The sequence below is a fragment of the Meles meles genome, chromosome 4 (assembly GCF_922984935.1).
Source record: "Meles meles chromosome 4, mMelMel3.1 paternal haplotype, whole genome shotgun sequence".
NCBI lineage: Eukaryota > Metazoa > Chordata > Mammalia > Carnivora > Mustelidae > Meles > Meles meles.
This window is the reverse complement of record NC_060069.1, coordinates 39,440,438-39,464,884: the sequence shown is the minus strand read 5'-3', so window position 1 is coordinate 39,464,884 and position 24,447 is coordinate 39,440,438. Positions and strand designations below refer to the sequence as shown.

At 44.4% G+C, this 24,447-nt stretch overlaps 1 protein-coding gene across 7 annotated transcripts in view; it reads left to right on the top strand.

The window, feature by feature from the left end:
* The first annotated feature begins 2,915 nt into the window (after positions 1-2,915).
* ILDR1 (immunoglobulin like domain containing receptor 1) overlaps positions 2,916-24,447 on the top strand; it is a 42,397-nt gene continuing 20,865 nt past the window's right edge. For all 7 annotated transcript variants that reach the window (XR_006818027.1, XM_046002442.1, XM_046002441.1 and 4 more), the window contains exons 1-5: positions 2,916-3,168; positions 16,758-16,928; positions 18,282-18,431; positions 21,841-21,960; positions 22,236-22,382. Coding sequence is in view for 6 of the 7 variants with exons in the window: in XM_046002442.1 (XP_045858398.1) it covers positions 3,114-3,168; positions 16,758-16,928; positions 18,282-18,431; positions 21,841-21,960; positions 22,236-22,382 (643 nt within the window). In the remaining variant the exon portion in view is untranslated. The remainder of the gene's footprint in view (positions 3,169-16,757; positions 16,929-18,281; positions 18,432-21,840; positions 21,961-22,235; positions 22,383-24,447) is intronic.

Sequence of the window (24,447 nt, the reverse complement as noted above, 5' to 3'; positions counted from 1 at the left end):
ACCTGCCTCAGTGTTGCTGGGAGAATTATTGAAGTTAATACAATAGTACTGAGAATAGTGCCTGCACAATATAATTGTTTAATAAATGGTATTTATTGTTACTTTGTATATGGGGAAACTTTTGTCTGAGTCACTATCAGTAGGTCAAGTGACTTTTACTTCTATATTAAGCAATTAAAGAACTATTTGTTGTTCTGAGCCAAATGTATATTCTTATCAAATTTTTACTGAACCAAAGGCACATGTTGGCAGAATAACTGGCCCAGGAAAGCACACAGTAGTGGAATGGAGTCTTACTTCATGGAGAGCTAAATGATCTATGTGGAAACAAACAGTAGTAGCAGATAGAGTCAAATAGCTGCAAATTCAGGTTGAAACATAGCTAGGTGAGACTGTATGATGTAAAAGTTGACAGCCTCACTTAGAGACCTGGAGTCAGACTGCCTCACTTAGATTCGTGACTCCACCACTTACTAGCTTTGTTCCCTTGGGCAAGTCACTTCTTTGTACCTCAGCTGCCACATTATTATTAATGGAATTGATAATAGCAGAAAAACAGTCCCTATTATATGTAGTTATTCTAGAAATGTAATGAGATAATGCATATACGGCACTTAGAACATTGCTTGGTACAGAATATAAGTGGTGAAGAAAAAAGATGCATGCGGTAGGCAGAGAAATATATAACCTGTGTGTTCACTCCAAGAAAAGCAAGGGAGGTAGATGGGCAATGGAATGAGTGATACTAAGAAAAAATAAAGACATTTAATTCTACTGCACTTGGGATAACTTTTGTAAATGTTATATTTTGTTTCTATAGAAGCCTTAAATGTATGCCTCCAGTTATGTTGGGTTTAGATCTCCAGAACTTCCCAAAATATGTTCCATGAAGCATCTGCCCAAAGATATGTGTAAGAAAAGGGCTTTGGGGTTGAATAATGCTGAAAAACGCTATATGACTGATTTCCTTAGAAATTTCAAATGTAGGGGCGCCTGGGTAGCTCTGTTGGTTAAGCATCTAACTTTGGCTCAGGTCATGATCTCTAGGTCCTGGGATCACATCCTGCACTGGGCTCCTTGCTCAGCGGGGAGCCTGCTTCTCCCTCTGCCCTTCTCCCCACTTGTGCTCCCTCTGCCCTTCCCTCCTGTTTGTGCTCCCTCTGCCTGCTGCTCTGCCTGCTTGTGCTCTCTCTCTCTGTGTCAAATAAATACATAACATCTTAAAAAACAGAAACTTCAAATGTGTAGTAGCACTCTAAGGGGTTGAGAAATGCTACAAAAATGTTTCATTGAGTTTAATCCAGCATTTTAAAAATTTGATCACAGAGCCTTTTCTCTATATGGTATTTTTTAACATGCCATGGAACAAAAATGGAGAAATGCTGGCTTTCAGTGAGTATTAAAAATGACCTTTACATCAAAACAAGGGCTGAGGGGCATGGGAGGTAGGTTTGGGAAAGAGAGGACTCATACTTTTTTAGTCTGGGATTGAAAATCTGTCTAGAGCAATTTACAGATCCAGGGGCTATACAATTCCCTCAGGGTCACAAACACTCAGATGCATACAGTGTTCCTGGGAACAATGTGCACAGTCTCTGGAGGGCATTGGGGGAACACCCCTTACATTATAACCTGCTTCAGCCGCTTTGCTGAGATCCCACTGTGGAAGGTCTAAAGGTCCCTGAACATACTGTACCACCTACCTTTGGCCATGTACTGTCTGAATTTACTTCCTAATTTTTGAAGAGAAGAGGCTACAAGAAAAACATTTAAAGCGGAGAGGCCCGATTGGGGAACTAGAGGCCAGACTCAGGGGAAGAGGGGAAACTGGGAGAAGGGACAGGGTTGACCTCCAACCAGTTTCCGGACAAGGATGTTCCTCTGGGAGGAAGTGAGATGGGGGACACCAGTAGCTCTAACGAAGAGAACCCTTCACAGCAGATCAGGTTAGGAGATAAAACTTAAGAGAAATAATATTGCCTTCCAAGAGCAGTGATGAGAATGGGAGCTTCCTGAGGGGCAGAAACCCTGTTTAATTCATCTTTATAATTCTTTCCTTGAGGAAAAGTGGTGGCTAGGAGGGAGAACACAATGAATAATCCCTAATAAGAGAGAGTTAGACAAAATAGCTTGCTATTTACATTGACCAGTGCTTAGATGACTTTCCAAGTAAATGTTGTTGGCTAGTTCCTGAAGGCAGGTGTGTTTTTCCCCTTACCATGGGTTGCTGCCAAGAAAAGAGACACTGGATTATATCCTAGTTGGCCTGTTGCAGGGAGACCTAGAATCTTTGACATTGGGAGGGCTGACTCAGGGAGGGGCTGATGAGCCGTCTTCATGCAGGATGGAAATTAAGAACCAGGAATACATCAACACTAACAATGCCTAACTACGTGTGGTGGAAGCAGGACTTTTTTCTTATCTCCAATAATTCATATTTTTCTGACTTTTCTATAATAAGCACCTATGACTTTTATATTTGTGGAAAATTAAATCTATTTCTCTAGTTTATATGTACATCTTTAGTGTCTAGAAAACCCGAGCAGACATTATGGGCAAACTTCATATTGGAGTGTTTTTAGTGGGGGAAAAAAGTTTTCCAAACACGTATGAGGGTATGGAAATACAATGTAGGAAACACACCCCAGAAAGTTATATCCACATAATTCTACAAAGAGGGGAAGAAGTTTGCTAGGGATAAGATTTCCCAAGAACCTCTGGGGGAAAATGGTAAAGCTGTCTATGTCTATTGGTGGGAAGGGTGTGGCGAAAGACGGGGTTCCAGAGGGACGAATTACCTGGCAGCCTAGGGAGCAGGCGGGGGCAGGTAGGAAAGGTGGCCACTGTCCTCCGGGAAGAGGGGCGGAGCAGGAAAGGGCGGTGCGCGGGACGGGAGGCGGAGCCGCCGGCGCGCCCAGGTAGGGATGAGCCTCGGCGGTACCTGCTCCAGGACCGCGGCCGGCCCCCTGCTGTCCCGCGCGGAGAGAGGGGAAAGCGGAGGGATTCCTTGGAGAAGTGGTCCGTCCACTTCTGGAGACGTGGCCGCTGTTGCAGAGAGACGCGGTGTGCCCCCACGGAGCCCCTGAGCTGGCAGGGGCCAGAGAGCGGCCGGCATGGGCCCCGAGCTGCCTGTGCCTTGGCTGCTGCTCTTCACTTGGCTCCCAGCAGGTGAGCCTTGGGAAAAAGTGGGTCTCACCCTGGGCCCAGGGAGACTGGAAGCCATTGTTGCCAGGCCTTGCAGAACTGGTCACAGGCTGGCCAGTGGAGGCCTGGGCCGCGCTCTGGTAGCTCTTGGCACAGGCTCCAGGAGGTGCGGGGACTGGCTCGAGTTTCTGCCTGTGAGAACTTGTTGTTTTCCTCTTTTATTAGCCCGGCCCTTCCGAGACAGGTGCAACTAAGGAAGAAACCCAGAGCCTCTGGGCTTCCCTGCCGCAGTCTTTAGGCACTTCTTGGTCTTGAAAGCTGAGCTGATAAACGTGGAAGCACCACTCTTTTGATCCCTCATTACTTTGCCCTTTCATCTGATGCTTGCTTTTAGGATTTCAATATGGTGACAAAAGTGCATTGATGTCGCTCCTGGGAGGTTATAACGTGTCCCCAGAATCATGAGATGTTCGAGATGGTTCAGAACCCATTTTACAGGACTGAACCATGTGTCTCTTTGCTCATTATGTTCAGTGTCATTTTTCTACTTTCTTTGTATCCACCCACTTTCCTAACTTTATCTCTTGCTCAGTTCCCTTCCCATCAGGTGCCCAACCATCCACCCTCTCCTCCCTTCTCTTAACCTTCCCACCCTGTCTGCTTTGGAAAGCATGGTTTTTGTGTCTCAGTATATGTCTTGGAAATGTGACAGGAGTGTGTATCTGCAGGAGTAAAATCAGGTAGGAAAGGACAGCTGAGTGACTACATTGCAGGACTTCCAGCCCTTTTCGATTAGGATGTAGGTGTGACCTTACAAACAGACCGATGGGAGTTCCCTTGGAAATTCTGCCCTGCTGTATTTCATTTTACCATTCCCCACCCTCTCATTAGGACTAACTGCCCTCTTCTAAGTTGTCAGTGGGAAGTCTGCTCAATTTGCACACAGACTAATGTGAGTCTTATATTTTTCTGAGGGAGAAGATGTGATATGAAGGTAGGGGCAGAATTTCATTTTTACCAGCTTAGGTATACTTAGCTTATAGGACATGAAAATCACTCGGATGTAACTAAATCTCATTAAGACAAGATTCTACAATAGCTTAAGCTTAATGCTGAGAATAAAAAGGATGGAGAATTGCAAAAGGGTGAGAAAATTGGAAAATCAATATTCCTAAGATCTTCTGGCTCACACCAGTTTCTGCAGGATATATGTCCTATCAGTTGTCTGAAGCTGACAAGGGTAGATGCTGGACACATGAGACACAAGGAAATGGACTAAGCCTCACCTAAATTGGAGTGCCGAAATTCTACCAGAGCAGTTACCCGCTTGGACTGTGACAGCAAAATCCTAAACATCCCAGCTTCTTAGTCCTTTCTTCTTTGCACCATGTGTTTAGCTTAAATTCCACAGCAGCTAGGGATTCATGAAGTTGCTTGAGCTGCCTTTTCAAGAAAATTGAGGTCTGCTCCCACCTCTGTCTCTTAGCGCTCCATCCCCAGATTAGGACTTTATAGCCAGCAGTCATCAAGGTCAAAAGAATAAGAAAATGGCAGGCAATGTATTTTTTTTTTCTCTTCATGAATTTTTTATTTATTTATTTATTTTTATTTTTTCAGCATAACAGTATTCATTGTTTTTGCACAACACCCAGTGCTCCATGCAAAACGTGCCCTCCCTATTACCCACCACCTGTTCCCCCAACCTCCCACCCCTGACCCTTCAAAACCCTCAGGTTGTTTTTCAGAGTCCATAGTCTCTTATGGTTCGCCTCCCCTTCCAATTTTTTTTTTTTATAAACATAAGCACTTGATAACCTGTCATGACTGACAAGATTTCTTTAGTATAATTATTGCCAGGAGATCCTATCCCTGGATGGGGTGTGTTCTGTCATCTCTATTTTTCAGTTACATGTAGCGTTGACAGAAATGTGTATCTTTGTATGAAATAATTAAAAGCTGCAAAACCAAAAAAAAAAAAGAATAAGAAAAGAAGTCTTACAGACAAAAATTTTATTAGGAAATAAACCCCAATCCTTAAATCATCAGCATAATGTTTTAAAAGCTTTTGATTTTTATGAAGAATATTTAACACTGAACATTTTTCAAATACAGTGATTATGATCATAGGGTATATTCTTATAGTAAGCAGATTGCTAAATGGACAGGGACTTTTTTTTTTTTAAGAAGATTTTATTTATTTATTTATTTGTCAAAGAGAGAGAGAGAGCACAAACAGGGGCAGCAGTGTGCAGAGGGAGAAGCAGGCTCCTTGCTGAGCAGGGAGGCAGATGCGGGACTCCATCTAAGGATCCTGGGATCATGACCTGAGCAGAAGGCAGACACTTAACCGACTGAGCCACCCAGGCATCCCTGGACAGGGACTTCAGAAGTGGAGTTCCAACACAGTCATGCAGTGTTAATACCAGGATGCTGAAGTGGTAAAACTATACAGACTGCCCTGTTTCCTGCCATTCTTTTTTTTTTAAAGATTTTGTTTATTTATTTGACAGCGAGAGAGAGAGATCACGCAAGTAGGCAGAGAGGCAGACAGAGAGAGAGAGAGGGAAGCAGGCTCCCTGCCGAGCAGAGAGCCCAATGTGGGACTTGATCCCAGGACCCCTGAGATCATGACCTGAGCTGAAGGCAGCGGCTTAACCCACTGAGCCACCCAGGCACCCTGTTTCCTGCCATTCTTTAACTGGTAACCTACCTGTGTGAACCAGAGAATGCCAAAGTCAAAAAAAGTCCTGGGGCACCTGGGTGACTCAGTGGGTTAAAGCCCCTGCCTTCGGCTCAGGTCATGATCTCAGGGTCCTGGGATTGAGCCCCGCATCGGCCCCTCTGCTTGGCAGGGAACCTGCTTCCTCCTATCTCCCTGCCTGCCTCTCTGACTACTGGTGATTTCTGTCTATCAAATAAATAAATAAAATATGAAAAAAAAAGTCCTAAGTGAACATTTAATCTTACCTTTATTTCATAGGTGCAAAATTGACAGACTCCAGCACTTCGAGAGGAAATAACTATTTTAGCAGATATATTCCCCGAGTATGTGTAGGACATGCTAAAAAAAAAAAAAAAAAAAGCAAGCTGCAGGGGCGCCTGGGTGGCTCAGTGGGTTAAGCCGCTGCCTTCGGCTCAGGTCATGATCTCAGGGTCCTGGGATCGAGTCCCACATCGGGCCCTCTGCTCAGCAGGGAGCCTGCTTCCCTCTCTCTCTCTGCCTATCTCTCTGCCTACTTGTGATCTCTCTCTGTCAAATAAATAAATTAACTGCTCTTTAAAAAAAAAAAAAAAAAGCAAGCTGCATTCAGCTATTTAATGTGCATTTGGATTTTACATCCAGAATGTTTGTGTGACTCTGGTCAAGTTACTGAACTGCTGAAAGTCTGTAGTAAACAGGGATGATTATAGTACCTATCTCAAAGTTTTTGTGAGGGTTAAGTAAAATGAAGATTTTAAGGCACTTAAGATAGTGACTGAAACAAAGTGAGGGCTTAATGAATGTTAGTCATGGTGGTAATACTCATGATTTAGACTCAAGGAGGATTTTTTTAGAGCTAACTTTAAAGAAACAATTGAAGTGTTTCCTCCTTCCCCTACAGCTAAGAAACTGCCGTTAATGGTCAAGTCAGACCGACTGTCAGGTTGGAATTCAGATTCTGCCTCTTACTAGCTGTGATTCTGGAGAAATTACTTCAATTCCTTTCATCTAGAAAACAGGTAGAATTCCTGATGAGCCCCTCACACCTCCCACCCTCTTACCCCCATAAGGCCAACTTATGTTGGGTGGGTTAAGATCAAGCACAGTGTCTACAAAATGATCATCACTCAGGAAATACTGGGTCCCGCCTCCCCCACCTCTATTTTTAGACCAAACTTCCTAAAATTCTCTAAGATCAAACTGAAAATCAAGTTTCTTCTCTCACTTCCAGTATCTGCCAAAGCAATGCTTCTCAAACTTGTTTTTTTTTATAGTTCTTACTAAGAAAGACAGTTTATGTTGTGACATGTACACATATATAAGGTTTATAAAACAGAAACAAAACTACATGCACACACAAACCCATTGCTATGCCGGATGAAAGAATAACAAACTGACAAATAAAATAAAATGTTATTTTAATAACATTAAATTAGTAGAAAATAGTCCCCAAATTAACATTCAATAGAAAAGTCCAGCAAGTTGATTTTCGCGAGATCTGCTGCAAATTGCATTATGAACTTTGGAAAACCCGAGAGTATGTTCATTTTGGTTCATTGCCCTGTTCTCTCCTATTTCTAAAGAAGATTGAACCCAAGCTTCTGGTTGGCATCCAAGTTTCTGCAGTTGTAAAGTATGGGCCATTAGAGAAATTATGTCAGATTTGGGTACTGGCCAGCTGGCCAGTGTGGCCAGAGGCCCTGACGAAGCTTCTCAGGTCAGGGAGTCCTGGGAAATTACCACAGTCCCTGTTCTCTGAGCTGTGGACTGATCACTTGTCAGAGTTTTAGTTTGTTTGTTTTTGTACTTCTTCAAAGTTTTTTTCTTTAAAAAGAAACTTCTAGCCCACAAGTGATACTTGCTCCTTAAAACATTAAGATAATTCAAAGTAAGTACCTGCAGCCTTTTGCACTATTGGCCATTGGTTCATCCAGCCTCAAGGTTTATTCCTGGAATAACAATTTACTTTTCCGCACAAATTCTAAAAGGGTGTGTCTCATTGGGACTTCTGTGAATTTCTTTTTTTAGGATTACAGAGTGGTGTTAACTTACAGATTCACGCAGCTCTCAATTTATGTTATCATTCTTCAGGAAATCAGCCCACTGACTCCTAAGGGACACATTCTTAAAGAGCATCTTGGCTAGCAATTTTCCCTTGGTGGTGGGGGTAAATTGTGGGATCACACTGAGGACTGAATGACAGTCAGTCCGCAGTATAGTGGGTAGGAAAGTGGAGCTTCTCAGGCTGAGGGGGGTGTGGGTGATGGATGGGAGCTGCCCACTTGGCTCCTTCCTTACCTCCATGGGGCCCCTGATGGACCCAGGGCTCTGCTGAACTCAAGTACAAATCATGCCGAGTCCCTGTCTGTCTTCCTTTCTGGGGCCAGTTTAGCAGATAAGGAAATCTGTGTCCAGGAAGGTCATAAGCCTTAGGTTGACGCAGTGCCGTTACTTTGAGAGCTGAGACCAGAACCCTGGCATCCTTGCTTGTAGTCCATGGCTCTTTCCTCTGTTTCATACCATGGAGCAAGTTTGTTTTGTCTAATTGCATCCTGGTATGCAGAAATAGAAATAGATTGCCTCCTGGATGTCTAACTAAATGCTATTCATTCAACATCTTGCCCCAGCAAAGATGCTATGGAAATAAGATGCTGGGTAATTAATATACTGTCTGCGTGGGTTTCTTTCAGCCCTGTGCTGTATTACATCGTGTCCCTGGGGGAGAAATAAAATGGTGTGTTTTAAGAATTAGGAAGTGTGTCATCTTTCTCTCATCTATTTTTTTTTTGTACTAAGTTTTTTTATTTATTTGAGAGACAGAGATAACGACAAGGATAGCAAGAGAGAGCAGTAACAGGGAGGAGAGGGAGAGCAGGCTCCCTGTTGAGAGGGGACCCTGATGTGAAGCTCGATCCCAGGACCATGGGATCATGACCTGAACGGAGGGCAGATGCTCAACCGACTGAGCCACCCAGGTGCCCCTCATCTTTATTTCTATAGTTTTCAATCTTTAAATCTTAGGGTAAGGTGCGGTCAGAGGAAAGCAGTTTTGACACTTTCCTTATTTCCCAAACCCTGTTAATCACCATGTGCTGTTTCTTAATCCCAGGATCTGCCCCCTCTTTTCTATTCCAGGTGATAAACCTCACACTAGCCTCTTTTTTTTTTTTTCCATTTTATTTATTTTTTTCAGCGTAACAGTATTCATTCTTTTTGCACAACACCCAGTGCTCCATGCAAAACGTGCCCTCCCCATTACCCACCACCTGTTCCCCCAACCTCCCACCCCTGACCCTTCAAAACCCTCAGGTTGTTTTTCAGAGTCCATAGTCTCTTATGGTTCGCCTCCCCTCCCCAATGTACATAGCCCGCTCCCCCTCTCCCAATCCCACCTCCCCCCAGCAACCATAAATGACTCTTAATCTCACAAAACACTAGCCTCTTTTAAGGATCTTAAGCATCTCCTTGCCTTGAGGCCTGCTACTGTCTCTGTCTCATTCCAGCCAGCCTCGCCCCAGGTGATAGGTTACCTACCTGGGTTTCCCTTTCCCACCTTCACTCTAATCCTCCAAGGACCTCTACTGATCTCCATAGCTTATAAGAGTGGGTTAAACCTCTTTGTTTAGATTTCAAGGCTCACTCATTCTGGCTGAAGGGCAGGCTTCTCCCCAGTGACGTGGGCGTGCTCTGGTACTCCCTCTCCCCTACAACACACTTAGTTTATTTTTTTGTCTGGCCATGCTACCAATGGCTAACTTTCTTATTTTCTGTACTTTGAGGGCACTTAAAATTTGTTCCAGGCGGTTTAGCCTGTTTTGTATGAATTCGTTTGTTCTTCCCGTCAGCAAATGTTTAATGCATACCACGTACAAGGCATGCTGGCCAACACTAGCGGTGTGGCCTAAAACCAGTTACTTAACCTCCTTGAGGATTTTTCTCATCTATGAGATGGTAATAAAATCAGGCTATCTCATGGGTGTTTTACAAGGATTAAATGAAATGCTATGTAAGAAAGCACCAGATACCGGGGCACCTGGGTGGCTCAGTGGGTTGAGCCGCTGCCTTCGGCTCGGGTCATGATCTCAGGGTCCTGGGATCGAGTCCCGCATCGGGCTCTCTGCTCAGCGGCGAGCCTGCTTCCCTCTCTCTCCCTCTCTGCCTGCCTCTCTGCCTACTTGTGATCTCTCTCTGTCAAATAAATAAATAAAATCTAAAAAAAAAAAAAAAAAAAAAAAAAAACCTTTAAAAAAAAATAAAAAAAAAAAAAGAAAGCACCAGATACCATGGCTAACAGCACAGCAAGTACTCAGTCTGTCTGTTTCCGCCCAGGGTAGCACCTCACGTGCTTAGCACCACCCTGAGTCTCACACTATTGAGTAGCACACAGCAGACCTTTGTTCAACATGGAATACATAGACATAATTCCTCCCCTGCCCCAGGCGACTTCTCTTTGTTCTGTTCCTTCCTCCCCTGATTCTCCCTTCCTCCTGGTTCACTCTCACGGCCACTCCCTCCTCCACTTGATTCCTTTCATATTTGCACTGTTATCTAAGGAAATGTAACAAGTGCAGATGGCAAATATACTTGGGGAGATACCTTGCTCAGACGTAAACTCTGATAGGATTAAACCTGTGTACTTTTTGCTAACCTGCTTAGTGGAGCATAGGAGCCTGCATCCGTGAAAAACACTCAAGAATTGAGACCTCCTTTTAGGAGTTAGGACAAGGCCACTGCCCCTTGCCTGGGAAGACTGAGCTCCCCTGCTGCCTGCCATCCCGCTCCAGGCAGGACCCTTCATGTGTAAAGGAGGGGAAATGCCATTCAGTCTCCTGAAAACAGTTCTTAGTTTAAAAAAAAAAAAAAAATTTAAAAAAAAAATACATCCCTGTGTTGTATGGACAAAACATTCAAGAAACTGTAAAGCATTCTGCCCAATCTGATATGACACAGGGAAGACAGACTGAATAAAGAAATATACAAAGATATGTATGTATTTGGAGCACATAGCATTTCATTGTAAAGCATTTAACTCTGTTGTTCATGAGTTCTCCTTTGACAAGTTATTTAACCACCCTTAAATGACAGGTTTCCCTCCCTCTTTTAGAGGAAACAAACTGAATGGGTTTGCCAGGGGACAAAGTGACACAGCTTTAAAAGCTTTTAATGCCAGTTTGCATTTGTATCATTTTAATTCTTTCAAAATCCTTTTTTTTTTTTTTCAAAATCCTTTTACATGCTGTTCTCAATTGACGTCAGTCTCTAAGGTGGGCAAGATAAGTACTAATGATACAAATAATAGCTAATATTTGTTCAGCAGCTATTATGTCCCAGGCTCTTTGCTAAATGCTGGACATGTATTACCTCATTTAATCCTTTCTACAATGCTGTCAGGGGAGTTTTGTGGGGTTTTTTCAGATTTATTTATTTTTTTTTATCTCCTTCCTATTTATTTATTTATAAATGCTTTGTTTAAATCAATATAATTAACATATACTGTATTAGTAGTTTCAGGGGCCGAATTTAGTGTGTTTCATCAGTTGCATGTAACACCCAGGTCTCATTACATCAAGGCCCTCCTTAATGCCCATCACCTCACCACCCTCCCCTCCAGCAACCCTCAGTTTGCTCCTTATATTTAAGAGTCTCTTATGGTTTGCTTCCCTTTCTGTTTTCATCTTATTTTATTTTTCCTTCCCTTCCCCCATGTTCATCTCTTTTGTTTCTTAAATTCCACATGTGAGTGAAATCATATGGTATTTGTCTTTCTTTGATTGACTCATTTCATTTAGCATAATACCCTCTAGTTCCATCCATGTCATTTCAAATGGAAGAGTTCCATCTTTTTGATGGCTGAGTAATATTCTACTATATATATATGCATCTATATATATATATTGTATATGTATACCACACCTTCTTTATCCATTCATCTGTCAATGGACATCTGGACTCTTTCCACATTTTGGCTATTGTGGACGTTGCTGCTATAAACATTGAAAGATTTATTTGTTTATTTTAGAGAGAGAGAAAGAAAGAGCACATGCACTTGTGTATGTGAATGGGAGAAGGGGCAGAGTGAGACAAGTAGACTCCCTGCTGAGTGGGGAGCCCAATGCAGGGCTGGATCCCAGGACCCTGAGATTATGACCCGAGCCAAAATCAAGAGTTAGATGCTTAACTGACAGAGCCACCCAGACACCCCTATCAGGGAAATATTTTGCATATAAAAAGGCAACTATAGTTTGGAAATAACTTGTCAGGTCTTTTAGCTGGTGGGGAGTGGAGGCAGAATGTGAACTTAGGAAGTCAGTCTCTAGAATTAAAGTTTTGAAAAGAAAATGATAGAGATATTTAGGAAATCAGATGGCAGTTAGCTGAGGGGAAGGAGGTGCCACAATATGAAGGACATTTAAGAATAGAAAGAGGGCACCTGGGTGGCTCAGTCAACCATCCGACTCTTGATTTCAGTTCAGGTCATGATATCACAGCTGTGAGCTTATGATTCTCTCTTTCCTTTTCCCTCTGCTCTTCCCCCCACCTCAAGAAAGAACAGAAAGAAAATATAAGAATTTGAAAACAGTTTAAAGAGCACGGATCCAAAAAAGACATCTACCTTTCTGAATCTGTTCCTCTTTTCAGCTCAGATTCTGCTGTTCTTAGTCTCTTCTTGAAAACATTACCTGCCTAGTAGTGTGCATGCCCAATGTGGTTAGTTTTACCGAGAAGTCCAAGGCTAAAGGACAAGAAGAATAGGAGATTTTTTGCCTTTGAGATGGACTGTCCTCCTCCCAATCTGGAAAATCCTCCTGCTTTCTGAGTCTAGCACCAAACTTCCACTTTGAAAGTCAAGCTTGCCTGCGTGGGAGTAGGTTTACCTAAACCTGCAAAACCAAAACTCCAGCAAAACCAGATCCTGAAGCTGAGAGGGCTTGGCTTATTATAGTGTCTGAACCTTTGCCCATGTGTATCAGCAGGTCTGTTTCCACCCCTGGGGGGCTTGTGAGAATTAGGGCCTATGTGTGTATGTCACCGGGCACACAGTAGGTGCTGAGATCCAGAGCAACAGCTGAGACAAAGAGAGAGAGGGTTGCTGGTTGCTCGGTACCTTTGTCCTGGGACTCTTCCCCACTCTTCTTGTGCAAGGCCAGGGACAAATGTCTGAGAATTGAATTGGTTGCTGTGGGGCTGGCAGACCCCAAGGGAACATGTGAATAAGCTCAGTATGGCCCAAATCATGAGAACCTGACATATATCAAGGCTTGAAATTCACATAGGGATGAAATCAAAGAGAGGATGAAAGAACAGTACCTAGGTGGCAAAGCCTATGCTGATGTTGGGAAAGGTGAGGGTGTCCCCGCAGGTGTGTATTGGCCATAATAAAGGCATTCATGGAAGGAGAGCTGGGGGAGGGCTTAGTGATGAAGGTGATCACCTTGTCCCCATTCTCTCTCCCTCAGAGTGTCAGATTCAGCGATCTTTAAAGCTGCCCCAGAGCAACTCCTTTCTCTGACTCCCCGTAAACTTGCTCTCCCTCCACATGTTCCACCTCTACACAAATACTGTTCACAAGCGCCCTTTGAATACATTGCTATTTATGTCGAATTACCATTCAGCAAGATAAAGAACATGTCGGTTGTTAGTCGCGGTATCAGAGTGACTGCTGCCAATTGTCGCCTGGCTCTCCATTCCGGTTATTTGCAGGCTGATGAGTACCAAACATTTTCCTTTATTTACAGAATAACCAGGCTGAGTGGAGAGACCACCCATTCCAGGGGTGGAATCTTGACTCTGACGTCCTCAGAAAATGAATGACCACAGACAAGCCACTCAACTTTCCCAGTCTCAGATTTGTGATGTGTGAAGTGCCCCTGATTGTCTCCTCCCGGGGGTCAGATTTAGTGCGTAAAAGACAGTATTTGAAAGTATGGTGTGAACATAGGATTTTGTTTAATGTTTTATCTCTATTCTAATCTTTTTATTTACGCAGCAAAACAAACTAGTGTCAGCAATGGCATCTTCGTCATTTTCAAAAGCTTACCTATAGTGCTTCTCGTCGGTTAAAGCTGGGTTGGCTGAAAACTCCAAGGTCTGTTTTCAGGCCAGTTCTGGAAAAAAACCCAAGGGGGATGGTGAGAGTGGTGAAGCAAAAATAATAAGGCAGATTACAAAACAACCCACGTCAGGCTTGAGATGCTAGTCACTGGCTCTTCCATTCTGATTGGACTGATTTCCAGGAATCATACAGCTGGCAGAGACCGCAGCTGTTTTCCCCCCAAACTACTGAAGGCTTGTTTTCAAAACGATGATCTTTATAACTGGATGAGGAAGTCAACGGTCTTTGACTTTGCCCTGTTACTCTACAGAGAACTCTTCAGTGATTACCCATTAACTAGAAGTAGATGCTTCAGTGAGATTTAGACTCCCCACCCCCAGCCACTACCACCAGCCCCGCCTTATTTATCCCTCTGTTTCCCATAAAGCAGGGGTTGGTTCCCTCCAGACTCCCCAAGTTACAGCTCCTTCCTGATAAGGGCTTCTGCTCTCTCTTTTTTTCTGTCTTGAAACCATGAGTTTCTCTGCCTTCTTCCTATTTTTCATGTGTAATCTTAATCCTACCTGAGGGGCAGGGCCCAGCTTATATTTCTTCCTTCTGTGAAATCTTCCCTAGCCACAGGTCTCCCCCGTATTTCTGCCAACCCTCTCTCCAGCCTGCCTGTCACAGGACTTCCTCATTTCAGCCCAGCCCTGGAGACAGTTTGGGCCATTCCTGGGGGTGAGGACCTGTCCTGTTCTTTCTCTGTGGATGTGAGAAAAGTGGGTGCACATGCCCATCCTAAGCCACAGCTTACTATCTTACGAGGGCTGTGTCCCAAAGATGAGGCAGGATCCAGAGCCGTGTGGCTCTGGCCTTCGAGCCAGGCCCACCAGCTGCTGCTTAAGGGGTGAAGATGGGGAATAAATTTTTGTGTTTGTCAGAATAGCTCAGTCAACATGAGGCTTTTCCACCTGAGGGCTCCCTTGGAGAGAACCCCCACTTGAACCCTTTTCTGTTTGGCCTTCATAATAAGAGAAAGGAGGGAAAGAGACTCAGACTCAGACACTAACACTAACACAGCAGTGTATGGGCCAGGCACCACGCCAACTGCCAGAAGTGAATTATCTCATCGCATTCTTTCACGGACCTGATGAGGTTAGTACTATTATAATCTGCAGTCATAGCTGGGAGAAAAAAACAAACTCAGAGTAAATAGCTTGTACCATGTCCACATAAATAGTGAAGCTTTATTTGAACCCAATTGTATCGGAGTCCAAATCCTGTTTGTTTTTAATTTAGTCCACACTAGTGGTTCCCAAAGCGTGGTACCCAGAACAGTTAATATCAGCATCTCCTGGAAACTTGTTAGAAATATAAGTTCTGGGGCCCTACCCAGGTGCTCCTGAATCAGAAACTCCTCCTAAAAGTGATCTGGGCCTTTACAAGTCCTCTTGGTGGCGCATGCTCAAGTTTGAGTACTGTTATTCCGCAATAAGTCTCCCATGAGGAGATCCCCTCTAACTTGACCTAGAGACCATCTTGACGTAGGAACATTCTAAGGTGTTATGTGTGGACCTCCGACCATGCCAAAGTCCCACCTGACTTTCTGTGCCTCCAGGTTCCTCATCAAGGCAGACCTGGAGCTGTGTTGTAGCCTTGGAGGCTAGGAAGAGGGAGGCTTAAAAAAGAGAAAAGAAAAAATATTAATTACTTCAAGTCTTTCTTAGTAAAATTTGTCCCAGTCTGATCATTTGTATTTATTTTATGCTCATGTTGACCACCTGTACTGCCAGCTTCTACTGTTAATGTATTCTTGGTCATTCGTTCCATTATTTATTCAACAAATGTTTGTTGGGTGCCACGGAGGTACCAGGTACAGTGTGAGGTTGTGCTGTAACAGCAAGTTAGAGGCAGAACCAGCCTCTCAGAGCCTGCAGTTAACTGGCCATCACCGAGGCATGTGAAACGTGCTGCCTGGAGGGGAGGAGGTCCCTTGGGAAAACACAGGAGACCCTTCTCCCAGATTTGCAGTCAGGGAAGGCTTCTGGAGGAGGTGAGGGTGCTGCTGAAGACCTAAGGAATACACAGGAATTAGCCTCGTGAAGGGAAGGGAGCAGTGGCTGGTGCTCTGGGAGAATGCTCCAGCCAAGAGGTCCACGTGTGGGAAGACCTAGGGAAGATTGTGATTCTGGCATCACAAGGAATGAAGCCAGTTCAGGGCAGCTGACATGGTGAGTGTAAAGTGGGCTTGGAAGGGAGATGAGGCAGCAGGAAACCCTGAAGGCAGGTAGCTGATGGGCTTTGGAGGATTGTTGAACTTCCCTAGGGAAGTAGGGAACCATTTTAAAAGAAAGTAACATGAACAAATGCGCACATGTACTGGCAAGAGCACCACAGTACTATGTGACCTTCTTTTAATGGAGTGTCTTTTTTTTTTTTTAAAGATTTTATTTATTAATTTTGACAGAGAGAGATCACAAGTAGGCAGAGAGGCAGGCAGAGAGAGTGAGAGGGAAGCAGGCTCCCTTCTGTGCAAAGAGCCTGACATGGGACTCGATCCCAGGACCCTGAGATCATGACCTGAGCCGAAGGCAGCGGCTTAAACCACTGAGCCACCCAGGCGCCCTGGAGTGTCTTTCTTGTTGGATGTGTTGACACGATCAATGGATCAGAGATCGGTTGTCATTCATGCCCGCTCTTCATTTCCCCATCTACCCTGTCTGCGGGGTCTCCGCCTCCCACTCTGTCTACCATCTCCCAGCTAGGCAGCCAGTGTGTTTGCTTATTTGCATTGCTTTTATTACCCCATGAACAGAAGTAGGTCACCTCCCAGAGACATAGGGTGCCTTCAGCATTGTCTCCTGCTCTTGGCTGCAGGGTGCCTGTCCTTGCTGGTGACGGTCCAGCACACAGAGCGCTATGTCACCCTGTTTGCCTCCATCATCCTCAAGTGTGACTACACTACGTCTGCCCAGCTCCAGGATGTCGTGGTCACGTGGCGCTTCAAGTCCTTCTGCAAGGACCCCATCTTTGACTACTACTCTGCATGTGAGTCCCTCACCCTTCTACCCATGTGCCTCTGTGAAGCATGGCCATTAGGGCATAGGAATTATTTAGGATCGCAAATCCTGGTGAGAGGGAGCCACAATGGCCACTTAATGCAGTCCCCTCCTTTTATAGATAAAGAAACAGGCCAGACAGGTGAAGTAACTTATTTGAGGTCACATACTATTTTATTTTAAGATTTATGTCCTACCTTGTTCTGAAAAGATATGGGCAGCTCAGACATTAAGTTTTTAAAAGGCAGTGCCAGTCCTACCTCCTGGTCTGTTCCTGGTTGCTTGCCGGCACACTGAGATGAGTACACAGTCTGCCTCCCTTCCCCTTCCCACCTTCTTGTCCTTGTAGGAGGACAAGAAGCCTCTTACAGCCCCTAGGACCCTGAGGAGTGGCCCTTTGTGAACCTCCCTCCCACTGCCACACTCACTTTTGTGGCCAGCCTTCCTAGTGGCTGAGGAAACTCCCCTAGTGAGTGAGAGCATACATAGGGAACACATTCTCAGTGCTACCCCTCTCCCCCCCCCCCCCACCATACTTAGCCAAATCCTACCTCTCAGTAGTAGCCACCCCACTCATGTCAACTCTCCTCCCTGGAACCAAAGCTCTTTCTAGCTGTCTACCTCTGCCTCTCTCAAGGAACAAAGGCAGATCCTTACCATCAGCCCTGGACAAATAACCTTGTAGAGATTTTGAGAGTACAAGTAGACACTGCCTTTGTAGGAAGGAAGTGAGCTCCCTGAAGTGAGAAAAAAGGGGAGAGACATCAGCTTTTCCTCTTTTAGCCCTGACTGATGTTTTAAAGTATGAATCTTGATACCTGAATGTTCTGCGAGTCACCCACGAGTCACCCACAGAATCTGGCAGTTGTCCCCAAAAGACACATCTCTGAATCAAGGCATAATTTCTAGGGGGTTACTCTTCAAATAAAGTCAGAAGGGAGGAGAGACCAGGACAGCAGGCATTTGCCACCAGCAAATGTATTAAAATGGCAGGTGGATGAACCGTATAGAAACAGAATCTGGGGTGACCAAAAAATGAAGCCAAGGTAGATGGAATAGGAGACAGGGGCATGGAGCCAGGATTTGGAAATGATGGCCTTTTAGAGGGGTCTGGATCTTGCTTCTCAAAGGTTCATATTATCACCTGAGAGTTCATAAGAAATGCAGACTCTCAGATCTCCACTCCGGACCCTCAGTATCAGAATCTTCATGTTCAGCAGGAGTAGACACATGAGCTCAGGATAAAAAGGAGAAGCTTCGCTGCTCCAGGGAACAGTAAGGGCTCCTTTCCTCCTGGGAATTCCCCATTGCTGGGTGACTTGACTGTGTCCTCTTTCCTCAGCATACCAGGCAGCTTTATCCCTGGGCCAGGACCCATCCAATGACTGCAACGACAGCCAGCGGGAGGTGCGCATCGTAGCTCAGCGGCGGGGACAGAATGAGCCCGTGCTGGGGGTGGATTACCGGCAGCGCAAGATCACCATTCAGAACCGTGAGTGCAGGGGAGGCGGCAGCATCTGGGGCCCGCAGGAGGTGCAGATACTGGGCCTGGTCGGCTGAGTAATTGTGGGGATTTCCCTCTTTTCTTTCTTTCTTTCTTTTTTCTTTTCTTTCTTTCCTTTTTTTTTTTTTTTTTTTTTTTTGTTTGGTTTGTTTCTTTGTTTGTTTGTTTGAGGAAAGTGCCAGATATATAGAAGGCTGTTACCACCATCTGAAGTCACTCCCCTGGAAACTGGTCTCTGGATGAAATGTCCTACAGCTTTGGTGAAGAGTCTGGGAGTGGATGGTTTCTCTTGCTTTTTCATGGCTGAGCGGTGGCTCAGGTTTGTTTGCTCCCTCCCATAAACTGCTCTCAGGGCCTGCATGAACCCCGGGCCCCCTGAATTTCCCTCTGGCCACTCCTCTTGTACATGTCTAAGGGGCATCCAAGCAGATGGCAGCCTGGAAACCATCATGGCCCATTGGTAGAGGAAAGAGCATTAGCCTTAGAATCTGAAGACCTGGCGGGGTCTCTGGCTGCTTCCACCTGCTAAGTTCATGAACAAGTAACTGACATTTTCTCTGGCCCCTATTACCTCAACTGAAAGATGGACATACTGGTCTCTGTCTCTGTACACTGAAGTAAATATCAAATGCGATATCTAAGAGCTATGTGTAAAGCATATTTATTCTTTATGCCTAGTATAGGGACTGGTAGTTAGAGCCCTCAGTCTGCAGTCAGATTGGGTGTGGGTCCCCATTCTTCACTTACAGGGTATATGAACTTGGGCAAGTCCCTTCAATTTTTTTTAACCTCAACTTCTACAAAATGGGACATGCTGTAGTACTACCCATCTCCTGGAGAGTTGTCAGGATTAAGTGAGATGATATGCGTAAACACTTAGCAAATATTAAGTGTCCAGTGAACTTTAGTTATGATCACCAAGCACACTTTTGGAGGGATGGGCTAGTGCCCCACATTCCTATCTTGAAATCTAGGATTGCCAAGTTGGGTTATTGGCACAGAATTCAGAGCCCATTTCAATATGCTTCACATGCAGTGTAAAATAAATATTTGCTGGTTAAAAGGGAAAAAAGAAGGGAGAATACATGAAGCAGGCCACTCAGGGTACCTGTAGCAACAATGTGAAGAAATCAGTGAATGCTCTATGACCATTTAAATGAAGATCATTTAAAGGGAGCCAATTTAACATTTTCTTCCAAAATTGTGTATAATACTTTGGCTGTAATATTTCAGTCTGATTCTTTTACATGCAATCCCTGATTTCTCCAAGCCAGCCCTCAAACTCTTGGCCTTAGGTACATCTGTCCTTTCTGGTCTCTAGGTGCTTTCTTAAAGATTTGGGATGGTTCTCTTTTTCCCAGAGCCTGCAGAATTAGCCCTCATCTGACTCCAAAATTTAAAGTCTCTTTAATTGGCAAGTCTCCTTTATAGTTTTTGAAGGATGAAAGTCCCCACAGGTGACAGTCCCCACTAATTTTTTTTTTTTTAATTTTGAGTAATACTATCCACTATCTCTACTCCCAGTCACCTTTGGATCAAACTCTGCTTCTCCCTTACACCAGTGGGAAAGCAGTATTTTCCCCTTGGTTTTTATTTCTACCTCCATAGTTGTCATAACTTCCTGGAGCCCTTGTTTTCTGACACTGTATGCCTGTGTGTGTGTGCATCATTTGAGATGACCATGTCAAGTCAGTTCTTGGATTATTTAAAATATTAACATATCTGAATGTCTCCATTATTGTGACATCCCTAGAAAAATCTTTATGTCTCTAATAAAAATTGGAGCAGATTTTTAATGCACAGTAACATTGAGAGAGAATCTCCTCTGAAGCACTTTTACCATTCTTCCAAGTCTGGGGTAAGCTTATTTCTGGGAAAGGTAGTTTGTTTGGAAAATCATGGGTAGGAAAAAAATCATAGAGATTGACGTAGAAAGAGAAGGAAACAGAAGTTGAAGTTAGCTCCAGTGGTGCATGACCTTGCATTTTTGTTTCATTTCCTCAATCAATATTTTTTGACGAACAGATAATGAAGAATTACAGATGGGACTGCCAAGTAAGCAGGAGCAAGTCTATAATGCTAAGGGTTTTTAAAAAGGAATTTGAAGATGTCCTCTGGCACTTTACCGTGGAGGCTGCCCTGATGCACGACTGGACTTTAAGCCGTTTTAGGATGGAAATGAGTCTTGTTCCTCTGCAGATCTGACATAGAGCTGGACCCACACAAGGTCTTCAGTGATGATTCGTAGCATTTACTAAACTTGAGCATACCATTCATCTATCTCAGTGAGGTAGCCCAACGCACAGTGCTCATGAAAACTGAAATTCCTTTGTTGAACTTTGAGTCACATATACCCTTAAAATATTGGCATTTTATCCTTTCTTATTCAACTTCATCTCATAACCTGTCCCTCCAAGATCCAGAGGGATCTATTCACAGCCGGTGAGGGACCCAGGCTGTGGAGTTCTCCACACACTTTGGAAAGGACATCAGAACTTTGTAGTTAAGAGCACCAGGGTTGCAGCAGAGACATGGATTGGAACCTACCTTTGCTACTCATTAATTCTCTGTTCGGAGGCCAGTTTCTTAGCCTCCTGAAGTATTGGTTTCCTCATCTGAAATGAAGCTAATAAGTATACTTACTGTATCAGGATGGTATCGAGTTTGATTGTGAGTAAGCAAAAGCCCAAAGTATTAGTGACTTAAACAGTAGAGAAGTTTATTTCTTCTCATGTATAAATTTGGAGGTAGAGAGTCCAAAATTAGTGTGGTGGCTCTGTTCCATTAAGACCTCAGGGATAGGCCCAAGCTCCAGCTCCCCAAGAAAGTCTTTTTCTTCCTCATGGTCCAGAATTGCAGCCATCACATTTGCTTTCCAGATAACAGAGTAAAAGAAAAGAAGAGAAGGAAAAAAATGTTCCCAAAATGTTTTAGGAGAGTTCCTGGAAGCCATCATGTGACACTTCTGCTTGCATTCTGTCCACCACAATGGGTTACATGTCCATGTCCACCTTTAAGAGAAGATAGAAAATAGTAACTTTATCCTGGATGGCCACATCCATGACCAAAAGTTACATGACTGTGAGAGAAAGTTATATCCCTGGATGCAATGTAATGTGTATCTCACCCACTCAGAGAGCTGTGGTGGAAATGAAATGAGGTGATGTCCAAAATCTATTCATGGTACCTGGTAGGGCTCACTGAATGGTCCGTTGTACCATCGTTGTACTGTTTGGAGAAGGAGGAGGGTCTCACTGAAAGGACTTGAGGCCTACCTCTGCACTACGAGGGGCCCTCTTAGAATGTGGAAGGACGGTGCTGGGTCTTTCAGAGCTATAGTTCAGAAACCCGGGCCCTCTCCTTTAACCCCTGCCACTTTCTCCCTCCCTTCCTGCAGGAGCAGATCTGGTGATTAATGAAGTGATGTGGTGGGACCATGGAGTGTATTATTGCGCCATTGAGGCTCCCGGGGACACATCAGGAGACCCAGATAAGGAGGTGAAGCTCATTGTCCTGCGTAAGTGCTGCTGGAGCTTTCTCTTAGCCACCCCAACACTGTGACACTTTCACACGCAGAAAAAAGAACAGAAGCAAGCAAGCCCAGGTTATTGTTGGATTGCCAGCCTCTGAAGTTCCCTTACTGCAGCTAAACCTTTTTTTTTTTTTTGGCCAGTATTTTGATTGAATGTAATCTGTAGGTCAAGAGCTGTATTTATTAGATCTCTAGAACATTAGACCTGGAAGCTCTCACCGGCATGTTTACTTAGCTTGCTGTTGGTATCTCCCCTGCAGACTGGCTGACAGTGATCTTCATCATTCTGGGAGCCCTCCTCCTGCTCCTGCTGGTCGGGGTGTGCTGGTGCCAGTGCTGTCCTCAGTATTGCTGCTGCTACATCCGCTGCCCCTGCTGCCCTGCCCGCTGCTGCTGCCCCGAGGAAGGTGAGAGGGGATGGACGAGCCATGGGAGGGGTGATGCTGTAGAGACTGCTATCTCAAATACATCAGCCTCACACACCAGGCCAACACCTTGGGTCCTTCCAGGTTCTCCTCCATGCCCTTCTCCCATCACAGGTGCAGAGGTCTTTGACCTCAGCCCAGAAAATGATGCTCCAGGAAGTTGTAGACCCAAGGGGGAAGACTTCTGCCTACATCGTAGCCTGTCTAAAGTCTCCTTCCAGTTGTTCCGCCTACTGATGGCATTTCCTCAGTGGCCCTGATAAGCCTGTGCTTCAGTATTTGCTCCTAGTACTCACCTTGCTTGGATAGGGAGTGGTTTGAATGTAGTAGGGAGAGAGGGGGCCTTAGAGAGGCCTTAGCCACTCCTTAGAGATGGCTTGAAGAGAACAGATAGAGGAGAGAAGTACTAAAGCAGTGGCTCTTAAACTTAAGAATCACCTAGGGCTCGGTAAAACTTTGTTCCTGGCTCGACCTCCAGAGTTTCTCATCGAACTGGTTTCGGATAGGCCTGAGAATTTGTATTCTCAAAAAGTTCTCAACTGATGTGATGCTGCTGATCTGTGGGCCACACTTTGAGAACCTCTTTTTAGATGAAGGAAGGAGGTTTAGAGGAAGGAGAGACAGAGTAGAAGATCTCTCTTTTAATGTGATCTTTCTTTTGGTTGGCTGAAATTTGACATTTTAGAACAGAATTATGTCATGTCCTAAAAAATTTGGCTGTGGAATGCCAATCTTTTTTGTAGAAAATTATTCTGTAAAATTCTTTTCTTAGTAAATAGATGGCATGGGATCAACTGCTTTAAATAGAAGGAGTTTTGTGTCCTTAAAACAACATTTTCCCCTAATATAAGTAAAGTATTACATTGTAGAAAACTTGAGAAATTCAGGAAAATGTAAAGACATTAATCTGAGCACTCAGAGATAATCACTTTTATTTCTCTTATCAGTCTGGTTCATCTGAACAGGAATTTTTTAAAAGAAAAGATAAGGAATTACTTCTTAAGATAGAAACAAAACTTAATCCACGATGTCAAGAAGGTCAGTGGCCTGCGTCTTGTTTTAGGCCTGTGTTCCAGGGTGTTTTACAGGAAAAGAGAACTAACTTATTGGATGTCTGCCATGTATTGGCCCTTCACATATATTTATTTCCCTATATGAATCCTCACAACGCTAGAAGGCTGTATCATCTCTACTGAACAGATGAGGGGACTGAAGGTCAGAGTGGTCACAGCTAGTCAGTAGCAGTGGCGGTATGGTGTTGAATCTGGGTCCATCTGACTTATGAGTGCCTGAATCTCACACAGTAGAGGCTGCCACAGCCTCTACATGGAGACCACAATTGGCTTGGCAGTGATATCAGTGGCTTCCTCAAAGAGAGGAAAAATAGCAGAGAACTCAATATTGGGTTGTGGAACTCCTTACCTTTCAGGAGCCTGTGGGAGAGATGCCGTGGAGTACTGTCACTGGAGTAGTAATACACAAGAAGAGATGAGAAAATCACTACCAAGATGCCTTCTTAGAATCCCTAGGTCCGTGGGGCACTAAAAACAGGCAGAACTGGGGACAAGGCCAACACAAATGATAAATGTATCCACTGTTTCAGTAAGCTGATAAACAGGTTCTGGGGGCACAGTGGTTTCTCCTAAGCGGTTAGAGTTCATTTAGAAGAACTGATAACAAAGAAATGCAGGCCACAAGTAAAGATCCCTGGACTTGAGCAAATGAGGTCACTTTCAGAGTGAGTCACTACGGCAGACTGCCTGAGAATTTTGATGACAAGAGGAGAGTACCTGGAGGGGGCAGAAGTTGTTAAGGAGAGGTCTTGGATGAGGAAAGAGGTGCATATGATTGTTGGTTGGAATAAGATAACCCCAAGCATATTTGTAGGCAAAGAACAAAGGCCGGTAGGAAATGACTAAAATGAAGCTTTATGAAATGAGACAGTCACTGAGCAGGTGGAACAGGTGGGAGTGACATCAGGCATATGGAGAAAGGACTACACTTAGAAAGGAAGGGAAGGGCAGTCTGACCTCTGGAAAGAGAGAGA